General features: G+C 37.7%; 1 protein-coding gene across 4 annotated transcripts; it reads left to right on the top strand.

Annotated features, from left to right (window-relative positions):
* Positions 1-3,079: 3,079 nt before the first annotated feature.
* Positions 3,080-12,086, top strand: eif4bb (eukaryotic translation initiation factor 4Bb). 4 transcript variants are annotated; one of them, XM_073870324.1, is made up of 15 exons: positions 3,080-3,236; positions 4,424-4,564; positions 4,799-5,014; positions 5,104-5,210; positions 5,306-5,360; positions 5,440-5,592; positions 6,379-6,513; positions 6,658-6,792; positions 8,108-8,363; positions 8,455-8,525; positions 8,697-8,937; positions 9,066-9,094; positions 10,134-10,266; positions 10,402-10,474; positions 11,680-12,086. In XM_073870324.1, the coding sequence occupies exons 1-15, from the start codon at positions 3,224-3,226 to the stop codon at positions 11,755-11,757; spliced, it is 1,836 nt and encodes a 611-aa protein (XP_073726425.1). In that variant the 5' UTR covers positions 3,080-3,223; the 3' UTR covers positions 11,758-12,086. The 4 variants fall into 4 exon arrangements, with proteins under 4 accessions (XP_073726425.1, XP_073726424.1, XP_073726426.1 ...); XM_073870323.1 differs by having other exon boundaries at positions 10,131-10,266; XM_073870325.1 differs by lacking the exon at positions 10,134-10,266 and having other exon boundaries at positions 3,081-3,236.
* The last annotated feature ends 4,569 nt before the right edge of the window (positions 12,087-16,655 follow it).

Genomic DNA, 16,655 nt, shown 5'->3' with positions numbered 1-16,655 from the left:
TATGCTTAAAGTCGCCATGAAAATAAAATCAAAAACTTATAACTGTTTTGTTTTGTCATATTGTGCTAGTTTAACAAATTTCTTTTCTGTCAGCTTCATTATTTTTTTTAAATGTATGTGCCCTTAAATTCTTCAATAAAAAAACACAAATTTCCTCCCCTTCTCAATCCGATCTCTCTTTATTTTCGGTCATATGGTATGGCAGGTGGGTGGGGTCCAGAAGAAGATTGCTGCGATTAGCAACACGACCCAACTTCAACGATCCAATCAGACTTCGATGGACAAATTCAAATCTAGCCCTGCCTTATTTCATTTCAGAAGCCAGTTTCACTCGGATATACATCACCACGAGGAAAATTAAGCAATCGATACTTCCGTTTCATGGTGACTTTAAAGGTGCAGTGTGTAAATTTTAGGCAGATCTATTAAAGGGGGGGTTCAATGGTATTTTAAGCATTCTGACCTATTAAAGGAATAGTCTACTCATTTTCAATATTAAAATATGTTATTACCTTAACTAAGAATTGTTGATACATCCCTCTATCATCTGTGTGCGTGCACGTAAGCGCTGGAACGCGCTGCGACGCTTCGATAGCATTTAGCTTAGCCCCATTCATTCAATGGTGCCATTTGGAGGTGAAGTTGGAGGTGACCAAGCACATCAACGTTTTTCCTGTTTGGGACGAGTGGTTGTGCGAGCAAGTTTGATGGTACAAAATAAAACGTAGCGCTTTTCTAAGCGGATATAAAAGAGGAACTATATTTTATGGCGTAATGTCATTTTTTAGCAATGTACACTTTAGATCACCATCTGAATAAGGCTTGTGTGCATTCATTTGTCTCACCTTATTAGGAAGAGTGTGTGAATGGATTCTTTCTTGTGAAGTTCATATCTGGGGTGTGGTGTGTAATTCTAAGAATCTCTGTGTGCGTGCCTGCAGTATATAAGACGATTTGGTTTATATCAATGGCCTATGCAACATCACTGGATCCATGTGAGTTCAAGTATTACCTGTGAACGTAGAGTAAACAGCTGCAAATGCAATGCGAGTGCGGCAGGACATCTCTGTTGCACGACAGGACACCAATGTGCGGCAGAGGTTCTGTAAATAGTCATTTTAAATATTTTAGATGTTACCAATTGAAGTAATTTTTTTTAGGTGTTACCAATGGAAAATTTGATGATACGATGGTAAATATTCAAATTATAATTGTTAGTATTATTTTGACTTATCTTATTCTCAATCTCAGAGATTTTTGGACCCCAGTGGTTTTCTTTACAGTTTACTGAATAGGATTAAATTATGCATGCGGATGTTTGGTTGTAAACTATTTGTAATATTCACAATAATTCTCTTAAAAAAATCTATTTATTGTATCTGAGAAAGGTTGCATTCAGAATCGCTATCTGAATTATCAGTGTTGCATTTCGGGCTCTTTGAGGTCTTCATCTTTCCTCTCCTACAATGTCTTCCTGGCTCCAGTAGCAGAATCCTCCAGCTCTGACTGAATAACGGTCCTGGCTGTCATCAGAGCTGCTGTCTTCCACTAATGAAGACAATCTAGGTTGGCTATCATCATTGCTATCACTGGATGTCTCTCTAGGTGGCAATGGGTGGGTTCAGATACACTGGATAAAACCATGAGTGCAGGAATCGCCTGCTGCCTTAAATGTGACGGCCCACACATCTGCTTTCCAGCAAAAACAAAGCCGTTTCCGGTGTTCTCTATTGCAGTATTTTGAGAGATGCTATACTGTAGTTGCAATGTTCTGGGCCTATAGTGAAGTATGAACACCTGTATTGTATGCAACATGTAGCTCACCACCATTCCTGGAGACAACAGTCTATAATGCCTGTACTAACATGTATTTAATGTAAAGCTTCTTTGCTTCAATGCAAAATTGTGAAAAGCACTGTAGAAATAACTTTGTATTTCAGAGTGATATAGCCAATTATTATATAAGGGGATGATTAGTAAGCCAATGGGCAAGTTTGGCAAGGATGCCGGGGCACGTCCCCAAAAGACCTCCTGGGATTTTTAACAACCACAGAAAGTCAGGACCTCAGTTTAACATCTTATCTGACTAATAGTGGTTTTTGACAGTAGGCTATAGTGTCCCCTCATTATAATGGGTTGTTACGACCCACACGGACCACAGGTTGAGCACCCCCTGCTGGTCTCACTAACACCTCTATCAGCAGCAACCTAGTTTTCCTACTGGTCTCCCATCCAACTACTGATCAGGCTCAATTCTACTTAGCTTCATTGGGCAACCAGCCTTGGGTTACAGGGTGATATGGCTGCTGGGCTTGATGGTTTTGCTCTTTTTAGTAAACTCTATGGGGTGGTAAGCCAGGACTAGGCCTTAATTTAATTAGGAAATATAACTAGTTTTAACAAACATGCTGTACTAAATACATCACATGCATTTTGAGGAAAGGGCACTGGTGTATTTTAAGATATGTCAGTGCAAGTTGTTTTTAGTTTGGACAGCTCTTACATTTTTTTTTGTCTAGGACTAGTCTAATCCCTGTCCGGGAAACCGCCCCTATAACTTATTGTTTTATGTCAATTACAAACATCTTTAAGTTGTTCAATGCACATGTTGTTATTTTTTCTTTAAATACAAAAGCTCCTTTGTCACTACTCCTTTGTTTTAGTTTCATTTTTCATTTTTCTTCATTAAGTTTGATGGATTTATTTGACATGTTGTCACAATATTTGACATTAGGCTGTTGTTTTGCAAGCATTAAGCTTGGATGAAATGTGAATGCCGGTATTTATGCCTTTATGTTTTTGTTATTGGTTGTCTTCACGTTACATGTAGACTATGTCATTCATTTCAGAAATGGGCATAACCCAGTTTCTCAACCAGGGGCACACGCTGCTATTAGGGGACCTTGACAAATTTCAAAAGTAGGTTTAAAATGACTTGATTAAACAAGTAATAAGATAAGCTAAAACAATTAAACAATTAAAAAATATTTGTGTTATATAACAAATATGCATATTTTTAGTTGTGTCATACTTTAGAATATTTAATTATAGAAATTATAAGTTGATGAAGGCTTTGAAATTTTGTGGTGAGCCTAAAAAGATTGAGATCAACTCCTATCACATTCTTACAACGTGTAAACATTTATTGATGCTCTAATGTCTGACCCCGTGACAAATCCCTGACGCATTCATCCGGGACTCTTCCGACACATCACTCTCCAACATGGCGGCGTCAGGTGAGAATAATGCGCTCGCGCTCTGCCTCATTTCTTTGCGAAACAGCACTTAGCAAGTTTGTAAAACACTATTGCGGTTAAACATAACGATTATTGCATTCACCAAATGATATTTTAAGTATTACATTGCTTAATTTATTAGCAATGTACATTAAAACCAAGACGGATTTGTTGTACGGGGAGCGTTAGCGTTATGCTCAAATGAATTAGCCATTTTGCTAGCGGCCAAATCATGTCCTCTAGGACGTGATAGCTTTCATTGACCAAGATTCATGTGACTTTGCATATTCAGTATCTCATAGAGTTGAGGTACACAAAGGTATGATCCTAAAATAAATATTAGCGCATGAAGTTTTGGACGGCGCTAATAACCCGTGGTTGCTGCACTTGCGCAGTAGCGTCCAGAGGAGGGACGGAAGAGTCACCACGTGTGTGGACATGGAGCTGCAGTAGACATTTTTTAAAATGTATTTTACAAAATGAGATTAGTATTTCCAATGTTTGCGTAAGTAGACAATCGTGTTATAGAATGATTATAACGGTGCTGATTAGTTTAATCAAATTATGGATCTGCGTGAGACTCCATAACATAATGTGTCACATTTTAATTCTTCCCCCGCAAGCTGGCGTCGTCTTGTTATACTGATCAGTTCCACACCGCATTATCGCGCCAACGCCCCTTTTCTAATTTTTTGTTTTGTTAATGGACTTACTTTATTCATTTAGCAGACGCTTTTATCCAGTTTGATTTACAAATGAGAGAGAATTCACCATTTTGACCCAACAGTAACCATTAAAACACGACGCTATGTTTACAAGTAGTGCAGCTGGGGAGAAGAGCGCAGTTATGCGAATGAGTGTTGTGAAAACCGGTAGCATATTTTTTGGGTGTCATAATATCTGTTATTAGTGTTAGTAGGTGTTGTTTGTTTACACGCAAGTGAAAATGTTTATTAAAACAAACACAGTGTTGCTCAAGCTATTTAGGGAGGAACAAGTCACTATCAATTTTTGCATAGTCATGCTTTGTCTTTTCTGTTATCTGTTTCACCATATTGCACAGTGACTTGGGTGGGGACAATAAATTGTGTTCTTGTTATTGTTAACATGTTAAATGTTATTAGATTACAACAGTAATGCAATAGCTTAACCCAAATGCGCTCATACTTTTGTTTCTTGTCCTTTAGCTAAGAAGAAGAGTAAGAAGGGCAAGACCCTCTCCCTAAATGAGTTTCTTGTGGATGATAAGGGTGGCAATGCACCCCCTAGTTACCCCAACCCAAAGCCCACCAGCTGGGCGGATGAAACGGATGACTTGGATGGAGATGGTGAGTAAAAGAAAATACAATTTTAATTGTTTGTTATTGTGGCTCATTTATGAAACACTTAAATCCAGTCCTTGATTTTGATTGGTCAATAGCTTTGTTTTATTTATGATAATACACAGCTATGACCGCTGCACCCAATGATTCTGTGCATCACTTAGCAACGTAAATGTGTGAGCATTGTGAATTTGCTTTTGTGTTTGGCTTCTCAAGATCTTTCTCACTCCGCCTCTTTAGTTTCAACCTCCTGGCATACCGTGGAGGATACATATAGAGCTCCCCCCATCGATCGCTCCATCTTGCCAACTGCTCCACGTGCGGCACGGGAACCGAACGTCGACCGCTCTCGGCTGCCACGCAACCCACCCTACACGGCCTTTTTGGGTAACCTACCCTACGACGTCAGCGAGGAGTCAATCAAAGAATTCTTTAGAGGACTTGCGATCAGTGCTGGCCTTTAAATGTTTGGCAACAAATGGCAAGATGATAAAGTGGAAGTTTTGTGTAACACTGTGACGATTTCTGTTCATAGATCAGTGCTGTACGTTTGCCAAGGGAGCCTAGTAACCCAGAGAGGCTCAAGGGGTTCGGTTACGCTGAATTTGATGATGTTGATTCGCTCTTGCGTGCGCTCACCCTAAATGAAGAGGTGGGTTGTTAAAACATACCGAGCTATGGTTTGGCACAGTTGTGAGATCAGTGTATTACTCATATACACATTAATGTCGCTTTACCTTTGTTTAGAATCTTGGAAACAGGCGGATCCGTGTGGATATTGCTGATCAATCCAATGACAAAGGTACGTCCTTTTTGTTCTTTTTAATCAGTATCAGGCTTCTTTGAAACCTCATCCTGAATTTATAATACATTTACTTTAGAGAGAGATAGTGGTTCAATGATGGGGCGAGACAGGGACCGAGACCGCAGTCGCATGATAGAAGGCGGACCTGATAAGACTGATTCTGATTGGAGGGCACGGCCGAGCGGAGACGATGATGATGGGCCACGCAGAGACGAGGGTTTTGGTGACAGTAAGTTAAGAAAATATGCACTATTGCATGAAGAAACAAGTTATGGAGATTTGTTTATTTAAATTTGTATAACATAATAGTTATATATGTTATGTTTATGTATGTGCTTCTAAGCAAATGCATAAAAACAAGAGCCTTTTGTCAATTTTAGGGTAGGTAAACTGTATTTAAATAGTTAATTATTTGAATAATTATTGTAAAATATACATAATTGACTGTTAGTGTGATCAATTGCACAAACTTTCAACGTTGTGACTTTATCCTTGGTAATCAAGGCTTAAAGTAGATAACACAGTCAGGTAAATGAAAACAACTAGTTTAAAGGAAAACACCACAGTTTTAAAGTATTTTACTATGTTCTTACCTCAACTTAGATGAAATAATACATACCTATCTTTTTTCAATGCATGCACTTTATCTTTGTACAGTGCCTTATGAATGTGTTAGGATTTAGTCAAGCCCCATTCATTCCTTAGGATCCAAACAAACATTTTACTTTGTGCCACCATACTTACTGGTGTAACTAGTCATGTAACAGTCTTTAAATAGGAAAAACATGGAAGTGTTTGGTGGCTTCTAAATTCATCACTGTTTGGATCCTAAGGAATGAATTGGGCTAGGCTAAATGCTAACACATTCACGACGTGCTGTACAAAAATTAGAAGTGCACGGATTGAAAAAAGATAAGGATGTATCAATGTAAGAACATAGTAAAATATTGAAAAATTGTGGTGTTTTCCTTTAACATGTACATGTCACCTAACAGCGTGATGTGTCTTTTTGCAGAGTCACGTGATCGTTACGAGTCAGATAGATTTAGAGACGGCCCAAGGCGTGATGATCGTTACGACAGTGGTCGAGATCGCTTTGGTGGTCGAGATCGCTACGATGACAGGGGTAGCAGAGACTACGATCGTGGAGGTTGGTTTCGACTACAGTTTAATATTTCTAATACAGACTATTGAGTTTGGAATTTATCTTTGCCTTTGCAAACTTTTTGTGCGTTCCCTATTAGTTCTTGACAATTTGCTTGTAAATGATGCCATGGTCGTGTGCTTGTTTCAGGTTTTGACTCGCGTGGCGGAGGACGCCGTGGATTCAGCAGTGGCTTCAGGCAAGACTATGGAGAGCGAAGAGATGGTGATCGCTATGGAGATCAAGACCGATTGAGTAGGAGGGATGATAGAGGAGAAGAGAGAGGTACACAATTTATGATAGATTTTTTTGTTATTTGTATTAAAGAATTAGTCGATTTTCTTTAAAAAAAAAAAATTCTGATAATTTACTCACCACCATGTCATCCAAAATGTTGATGTCTTTCTTTTTATGAAGAAATTATGTTTTGAGGAAAACATTCCAGGATTTTTCAAATTTTAATGGACTTTAATGGACCCCAAACTTAACAGTTTTAATGCAGTTTATATTTGCAGTTTCAAAGGACTCAAAACGATCTCAGAGGCATAAGGGTCTTATCTAGCGAAACAATTGTCATTTTTGGCAAGAAAAATAAATATGCACTTTCAAACCACAATTTCTCGTCTTCCTCCGGTCATGTGACGCGCCAGCATGACCTCACGTAATACGTCATCACGTCAAGAGGTGACGGATGACGTATATAAACTACGCCCCAGTGTTTACAAGTGTGGAGAAAGAGGAACGTTCCGACGTTGTTGTATATCAATGATATACTAATTTATGTCTTTGTGTCAGTTTATTCTTTAAAATGGTCTGCAATTATGTGAGGTCGCGCTGGCTCGTCACATAGCCGGAGGAAGACGAGAAATTGTGGTTTAAAAGTGCATATTTTTATTTTCTTGCCAAAAATGACAATCGTTTCGCTAGATAAGACCCTTATGCCTCATTTGGAATCGTTTATAGTCCTTTGAAACTCCGTTGAAACTGCAATTTTAAACTGCATTAAAACTGTTACGTGTTGGGGTCCATTAAAGTCCATTAAAATGAGAAAAATCCTGGAATGTTTTCCTCAAAAACCATAATTTCTTCTCGACTGAACAAAGAAAGACATCAATAGTTTGGGTGACATGGTGGTGAGTAAATTATCTGTTTTTTTTTTTTAGAAAATGGACTAATCCTTTAAGCATTTATGGGCGGTTTCCCAGACAGGGCTTAAAGGAAAACACCACCATCTTTCAATATTTTACTATGTTTGTACCTCAACTTAGCCGAATTAATACATGATCTTTTTTCAATGCGTGCACTTAATCTTTGTACAGCGCATCGTGAATGTGTTAGCATTTAGCCTAGCCCCATTCATTTCTATGGCTCCAAACAGGGATTTAGAATTTAGAAGCCACCAAACACTTCCATGTTTTCACTATTTAAAGACTGTTACATGAGTAGCTACATAAGTATGTTTGGTGGTTTAAGATAGTCCCTGTCTGGGAAACCACCCCTTAGTGTTTAACTTAAACACTTTAAACGTATAATATGACTTATTAATATGTTACACTACAAACAATACAACATTTTGAAAGGCAATCTGCGTTTTTTCCAGCCCCTCTTCAGAGACCCAAGCTGAACCTGAAGCCACGTAGCGTCCCAAAAGAGGAGGAACAAAGCGGAAGCCCATCCCCCCAGAGCAGCACCGTAAATTCCAGCCGGGCCGCATCTATATTCGGGGCAGCCAAACCTGTGGACACGGCTGCCAGGGAACGAGAAATGGAGGAGAGGCTGAAGAAAGAACAAGAACGACTCCAGAGGCAGTTGGAGGAAGATAAGAACAGAGGATTAGAGAGGAAACCACGGGACCGGTAAGCGGGTCCATCTCGGAGCAAAAATACAGTTAAAAACACCAATGAAAGAGATGTATGATGTTTAGAGGTGTGATTTGTTTATTTTTAGAGAGCCGAGTTGGAGGAGTGAAGAGCCTAAAGAACGTGAACGAACAGGAAACGAATCCTCACACCCTAAAGGTAAAGCATTTACGTGTAGTGCCATGTAAACAGGTCCATTTAAGAGTCTAGTTCACATGAATATGCTAATAAAAATTATCCTTAATAATTGTATGTTGGCTTAAACTAGAAAATTGTATTGAAATGCTGTTGGTGATTAACAACCCAAAAATGATTTGTATATCTGTTCAGGATCTAGGAGTAGTAGAGATGGTGAGCATTCGGAAAATGAAATCCTTAGTGGCCAAGAGGACGAACCCATCTCTCCTGCATCTCCATCACCTTCATCCAATCAGGGAGGGCTGCCACTAAAAGTAATGCCAGCCCCTCCCCCTAAAGAAAATGTGTGGGCTAAACGCAGTGCAGGAGGCAGTGCTAGTGAAGTACCGCCCCCAGTGTCTCCCAGCAGCCAAAGTGCTCCCAAACTCAACAGGTGTGATTCTTATGAACATATTCATTTTAACGTAATTATGCAAACATTCAGAATTTTGATGCTGAAGGAACATAACATTGATAAATTTGTTTTGTCATCTTTATTTTTTCCCTTTATTGCTCTTCTAGATCAACAGAAGAGAGAGTATCAGGCAAAGGTAACAATCTCCACGGTTATAGTAAAACATAACAGACCTGGGGTCTCGTTTATTAAACTTTGCGTAGATCTCATCCTTAAAGTGTGCATGCACATATAAGGCAGATTTTGAATTTTCAATTCAACAGTCTCCATTCACTTTGTATTGCGAGAGGCCGCCTCCTTGTCATTTCTGGCTTATAACAAAAAACAGAATAATGCCTAAAAGCTGCTGTGTGACAGAGTGTACACCTGGCGGGCCAAAGAAAAACAGAAGTGCGTTTTTGTGGGCTGTCAACCTTAAAAGGACGAGCGTTTAAAGACACAAAAGTGGATCGCTGTTACGTTTCCCTCCAGTGGGCGCAGTTCTACTAATAGTAGTACTGTGAAAAGTTGCCTGTATCAACTTTTGTGTCTTTAAACGCTCGTTTTTTGGGGTCGACAGCTTGTGGAAACGTATTCCTGGGTTTTTTGGCTTGTTGGCTGTGCGTCTTGTAGCAAAGCAGCTTTTGGGCATTATTCTGTTTTTTGTGGTTTTCAGGTTATGATGCGTTGCGCTCTGTCTCTATGCATAATGTCATCTGCATATCATTTCAATATGCATATTTCCATCCATGTGATGGTACGAAACACAAGGAAAATCTCTACATCGCTACATGCATTATAAGATTTTCTAGTGCATTATTATGTTTTCATTATCTAACAGGTTGTAAAGTTCAGTGTAGTGATGTAGACCCTCTGGTTTTTCTGTCCTTATTCCAAACAAAATTTATAAAAGATGGAAGTTGAGGGGCCAAGCGTGCCAGAGCGCCGTTTGGTTTGGTTAATGTGAGTGGCTCCTAAACTGACCCCTGGAACAAATAACTTGTGGAGAATAAAAAAAATTTGCTTTCCAAAAGACAAAGGGAGAAAGAAAAGTAAATTTTTTTTATAAATCCCAATATGTGTGTGGAAAATTGCTTACGCACATTTCAATGCCCATTTTGTGCATACGCACTCTTTATAAATGAGGCCCCAGGTTATGAATATAGACTGATATCTCACTACTATCTCTCTAGTAGATGAAAACCGGGTTGATGGGGTTCGAAGGGAGAAAAGTGTACCTGAGGGAAGAGGAGGAGTCGGGAGAGGAGGGGGGCGGGGTCGTGGAATTGACGCCCCAAATATGGAAAAACGTAGAGAACCAGCTGATAGGTGAGGGAGATTCCACTTATATAGGTAGGGGTTGTCATGCAGTGCATTTGCATTAACGTGAGTGCAGTCGACTTGAGTCTCTATAGCTGTTAGATGTACAGCTTGTTCTTATGTTAAAGTGGTTTGGCTTTACAGGAAAGAGGTCAGGCGAGAGAGAGAACCCAGAATAGCCTCAGAACCAAAGAAATTTGAAGAGACTGCTCCTCCTGTGAGTATTTCACCTGGTTTTGACCCAGGCGCTTTGTATGGAAGCAATTGGTTAATCAACCGATTCTCATGAAGTGTGTCTAAGCGGTGCGCAGTGTGAGGGGTTGTGCAGTACATGCGTCAAATTTCAATTTTGCGTGCATATGACATGCGAGTCCTTCCCATTCACTTAAAGATTTAGTCAGTTTTCTTAAAAAAAAATCCAGATGGTTTGCTCACCACCATGTCATCCAGAGGGTTGATGTCTTTCTTTGTTCAGTCGAGAGGAAATTGTGTTTTTTAAGGAAAACATTCCAGGATTTTTCTCATTTTAATGGACTTAAATGGACCCCAACACGTAACAGTTTTAATGCAGTTTAAAATTGCAGTTTCGAAGGACCCTGGATGATCCCAAGCGAGGCATGGGGGTCTTGTCTGGTGAGGCGATTGTCATTTTTGACGGGAAAAATGGAAAGTGTCCACTTTTAAACCACAACTTCTCGTCTAAATCCGGTTGTGATGCGCCAGCGTGACCCCACGCAATACGTCATGACGTAAAGAGTCACAGAGGACGAACGCGAAACTCCGCCCCAGTGTAAAGTATTAAATGTTGGGCTCTATTAAAGTCCATTAAAATGAGAAAAATCCTGGAATGTTTTCCTCAAAAAACATAATTTCTTCTTGACTAAACAAAGAAAGACATCAACATTTTGGATGACATGATGTTGAGTAAATTATCTGGATTTTTTTTAAGAAAATGGACTAATTCTTTAATATGGCACATCTTGTCTCGTCATTTTTGTATTGGTTTCTCTATTTTTTTCTGTTTTTTTTTTATTATTGTCACTTGGGTTTAATTTCATTTATTTGATAGGTTTCTCCATGTTTTTGTCTATTTTTAAACCATGGTAGCTTGGAGTTGGGGTTAGAATTGGGGTTTGGATGTCAAAGTTGTTCTAACCCCAAACCCAAGTGACAACGGTGTAAAAGAGAAACCAATACATAAAAAGATATGAAGAAAGATATGCCGCATTAAGTGAACAAGAAGGAATTGGAATTTGGCGTACGTGTTGCACGACTTTTCACACTGCGTGTTATTTATACGCAAATCATGAGAATGAGCCGGGTTAATAGAATCACTAGTTGCGATTTTGTTAATTTTCCACTAGTGTTACCAATCACTATTGCACATCTTTAGGCCTTTAACTTAATGTTTTGTCTCTACAGAAATTCAGTTCAGCCAGTAAGTATGCTGCCCTACTGATGGATGGAGACCAGGGAGAAGACGACGATGGGGAAGAATGAATTCTGCTAGAAACATAAAAACAAGACGAAAGTAAAAGAGCATTTGAATGATGAAATGAGGGGTTCAGTTTAGAAATAAAATGAATATGCCTTTTCGTGGTGGGAGAATGGCATGGATTATGTGAAAAGGATTATGGCTGAGGTGCCCACAATGCTGTTCTGTCATGTTTAAGAAAATTTATAAAGGTATTCCCAAAACAGGGCCATTTTAATTCAAACTAAAAAAATCAGTGCAGTGAGTAGATAAACATTCACAAATGTAGGCATTTGAAAATCATTGTTAATTTGAAAGCCATTGTTATAAATAAAAAGTATGTAAGATACTGTAACTTGTGTCTGAATTTGTTTGTTTGATTAAGTTCACCGGCAAGATGATATATGTTTCTCTTCTTGCATTGATTTAGGCGTTGGCTCGTAACGCTTGGTATTGTTGTAAAGCCATACATCATGATTTATTTAAAGATGTTTAAACGGACCACATGATCTCCTACTGTAGAGCGGATCATTTTTTGCAGAGACACTCTCATAGGCTTTTAATCATATTGAACATCAAACTAATGCTCCGTTTTCACATTATTTGTGATTTTTCTTATTCATCTTAAAACTGTGTTAGCTATGTTCCTAACAGCTGAATGATGAAATCCCTCAGAATGCTCTTAAATCGCTGTCATGGTTGGACATCATGAGGATATTCAGACACTCCCGCTCCCATGGTGTTTGAGTATTGGACTCAGCTGTCCAAAGCCCTGGGTTTTGTAATCTTTCATGAGGAACAGATTTATTTTATAAGTGTTTTCAGAATAAGTGTTTCTTAAGGTATTTTTTAAAGAAAAAAAACAATATATAGCCTACTCGAAGGCTTCATCGTGTGTTGCAATGCTTATTGCATTCTTTGTGTGGTCAGTATTGGGCTGTTGGTCCATGTTTTCCCAGCTGCTCTATAGCTAAAACTATGCTTATAGTTAAACCTGATTCACACAACTACTACAATGGTAAACCCCAGATTATTTAAGAATACTTTTAGGGTGTCAGAGTCAGAAACAGTTACTTAAATTGAGTTAAATTAACAAATAATTTTAAGGGAACCAGGGAACTTAATTTTTTTAAGTTGAGCCAACTTTTTTTTACAGTTTAACAGTTCTGTATCACTGTTAACCCAGATATTGTCTTTACTTAAACAATGAAATAAACATCACTTAATAGTTTGTGTTTTGGACATATACTTAAAGAAATCTTAGTTCATTTAACTTTACATAAGCGTACATTTAAGCACATTTCAGAATTCATTAAAATAAAACATTTAACCCTTTACCTGGCTGGCACAGCTCGTTTTGAGCGGGTGGGGGGGTGAAAGGTGATGTACACCTTCAAATTAATATAACTTAATTTAAAAATAATAATTAGAAGCCTAATTTTGGTCTTGTTTTAATAAAGACATTTATGTGTCTGGAGGTAAAAATATTAAATACAAAAAATTAACGCCGTTTAAATGTTTTGTAATAAATAAAAATAATGCAATATAGTATTATTTTATACATATTTTTTTTTGCTGCATACTCTTGTCACAAATTAATAAATTACAGTCACTGCATTATTATTACTGCTATATTATACTTTGAATAACTACACCTTTCCAACAATATATAGTATGTTGTGATAGATTAACATTTACATGCAAAATATTAAAGTAAACTCACAGGACAGCGCCAGTTAACGTGTTAAGTGAAATTAACTTAAAATCATCAGTACATCATGTGAGGAATACCCACAAATTCATCACAGAATAAAAACTTTACCTACTTAAATATTTGTCATCAAGGTTTAAGCTCTTATATTATTGATGTTGTTTTGTTGTGAATGATAATTTAGTGAAGTCACCGATCAGTGTTCACTTACATAAAGCACATTTTATTGTAGTTCTCTCACAGTACTGACAATGCATGTCAAAATGTAGTTTTGTGTGTGTTTCTGTTGAGAATCAAATTTTTATCTTAAAACCAAAAGGTAATATAAATGAATTAAAAATAGAAAATCTTTGAACTCAGTTAAAGGCGGATTGCGTGATTTTTGAAAAACGCTTTGGAAAAAGGAGTCGGGCCGACTACCAAAACACACTTGTAGCCAATCAGCAGTAGGGAGCGTGTCTACTAACTGACATCATTAGACTTATTCAACTTCAAGCGGCGCCGCAATTATCGATAGCCGGATGACGTCAAAGTACCGCAAGAGCGATTCGCGAAATCATACGGATCATTTTGCGAATCGCTCTCGCAGAACTTTGACGTCATCTAGCTGTCGGTTCTTGCGACGCCGCATGAAGTCAAACCAGCCTATTGCCTGGGTTGCGTATGTGTGGGGTGGGTCTATCAAAAGAAGGTCCGGATTCTATTGGGATGGGGCGTGTTTGTTTAGGTGTTTTCATATGTCAACATTGGCTTTCAGAGATAATGCACCCCGCCTTTAACGGAGTAGAGATGTTAGACAGAGCAATTGATTTTACAAATTATTGTTAAATCAACTTAAATTGAATCCATGTACTCGTGTTTTAGTTCAAATTACTTATTTTTTTTAGGTCAACAACATTCCAAGTACAGTAAATTCAACTTGTCCGGGTTTATGGTGTTAGCGTATAAGGACTTGCAATGAAATATATAAAATAATAATGAAAATAACTTCAGTATTTACTTTAACATTTTGATATCCAAATTATTTTTACACAAACATGTTTTGTGATCCTGTAGCTCATTAGCGAGATTATATAGCAGCACAAAAGTCTTGTGTTGTTCTTTTAAAGTGCTGCCAAATGCACAGAATGTAAAATGTTTTAAGAGTGGTAAGAATAAAAGGATTCAAGCTCACTGTGTGATTTCAGCCTTTAGTGACAGATGCAACTCTGTGTGTTTAGAGTTTGTTTCTGCTGTGTCAGGTGTATGTGTGTGTTGTTTCTGTTGTCTGTAGAGTAACAGTTGCTGTTAACTGGTGGTCTCGGACACAAACTGTGTTGAAATATCCAAGCATTTAGGTAAGTTGACAAATACCCTGGACATAAACTTTGTATTAAAATATACTTTCAGCTATTGTAAAAATACCCAGTTGTCACTGGGATGGTACCATTTATAAAAGCCCTAATATGTACTATTATAGATACATACCTCTGAGGTACTAATATACACCCTTTCTCTACACCTTTATCACTTTTTTGTACCCCCCCCATGCAGTTTGAACCTTTTTCTAAGCCAAACATAAAAACAAGCAGAACAAATAACTCTAATAACGAAATTGTGATCTATAAACAGACATTTCATCAGAGATATTTTGAGGACAGTAGCCACATAGCAAGCATTGTATCACAGAAATTTTATTGTGAATGGAATTTTATTCATGGAAGAATTTTGCCCCTGGGTTCTTGGGCTCCATCCGCTCCTTATTCTGTATCACACCCACTCATGCAGATGCAATACAACGTTGCTAGGAAAAGAGCGGATGTTGAAGACGAGAACAAGCACTTTGTTGTCTCATTCTATCAATGAAATATGGAAATGAGCAAGAACAGACGACCTAATGCTTTTCTCTGTTTGCATGCAGGGTTGTGGAGAGAAAGAGTGAGCGTGGTTTCTGTAGGAAATTTTCGCATAGGCTAAATTATGTTTGGCTTCAAAATCAAATGCCAACAGGTTTTTGCAAATACTATGTAATACATACTATTCTTTAATATAATGTTTTTATTATTTTTTATATATTTTTTTTATTATTTTATTTCATAATTCTTAAAAACTTTATTTCCCAGCAGATATGTTGCTAGTGCAGTAAAACATGGGATTATTTCCACACCAATTTCCACACCATTTCCACAAAAATTGTCACTGCATTGTAAAAAAAAAAGTTCATTCAACTTTAAAAATATTAGTTGACCCAACAATATTTACACAACTCTTTTTTAAGTTAATTGCTATTTTTAAGTTGACTCAATTTTTAAAAAATTATAGCAGCCAACTAGTATACTTTTTTTGAAGGAAATACTACCATTTTTCAATATTTTGCTATGTTCTTACCTCAACTTAGACAAATTAATACATACATATCTTTTTTCAATCTTGCCCATTTAATCTTTGTACAGGGCGTAATTGTAATGTTTGTTTGGATCCTAAGGAATGAATGGGGCTAGGCTAAATGCTAACACATTCAAGAAGCGCTGTACAAAGATTAAGTACATGCATTGAAAAAAGATAGGTATATATTAATTCATCTAAGTTGAGGTAAAAACATAGTAAAATATTGAAAAACTGTGGTATTTTCCTTTAAAGGAATAGTCTACTCATTTTCAATATTAAAATATGTTATAACCTTAACTAAGATGGCGTAATAGCACTATTGGGGTTACTTCGACTTGGCGTAGTAACACCCTCCCTCTCCCATTATGAGAGGGAGAAGGGGAGCGGACTTTTCAGGCGAGTCGAAGTACTCCCAAAAGTGCTATTACACCATACAATATAGTTCCTCTTTTAAATCTGCTTAGAAAACGCTACGTTTTATTTTGTACCACCAAACTTGCTCGTATAACTACTCGTCTTAAATAGGAAAAACGTTGATGTGTTTGGTCACTTCTAACTTTATCTCTAAATGGTACCATTGAATGAATGGGGCTAAGCTAAATGCTATCGAAGTGGCGCAGCGCCCTCCAGCACTTACGTGCACGCACACAGATGATAGAGAGATGTATCAACAATTCTTAGTTAAGGTAATAACATATTTTAATATTGAAAATGAGTAGACTATTCCTTTAAGTTGAACCAACAAATATTTTTTACATTGTGGTGTGGTGCCCTTTCAAAAAGTACACGGTTGTATCTAAAAGGGACATATTGGTACATCAAAGGCCGCATTTACACTGCATGTTT

This window comes from Misgurnus anguillicaudatus, chromosome 8 (genome assembly GCF_027580225.2).
Source record: "Misgurnus anguillicaudatus chromosome 8, ASM2758022v2, whole genome shotgun sequence".
NCBI classification, from domain to species: Eukaryota; Metazoa; Chordata; class Actinopteri; order Cypriniformes; family Cobitidae; genus Misgurnus; species Misgurnus anguillicaudatus.
The sequence above is the reverse complement of the archived record's forward strand: the minus strand, read 5'-3'. Positions and strand labels throughout refer to the sequence as shown.

Excerpts from the sequence above, each read along its gene's own strand:
- eif4bb (XM_073870323.1), top strand. Across the intron at positions 5,211-5,305 it reads CGCTCACCCTAAATGAAGAG|AATCTTGGAAACAGGCGGAT; the intron begins GTGGGTTGTTAA and ends ACCTTTGTTTAG. Across the intron at positions 8,364-8,454 it reads GAGAGGAAACCACGGGACCG|AGAGCCGAGTTGGAGGAGTG; the intron begins GTAAGCGGGTCC and ends GTTTATTTTTAG.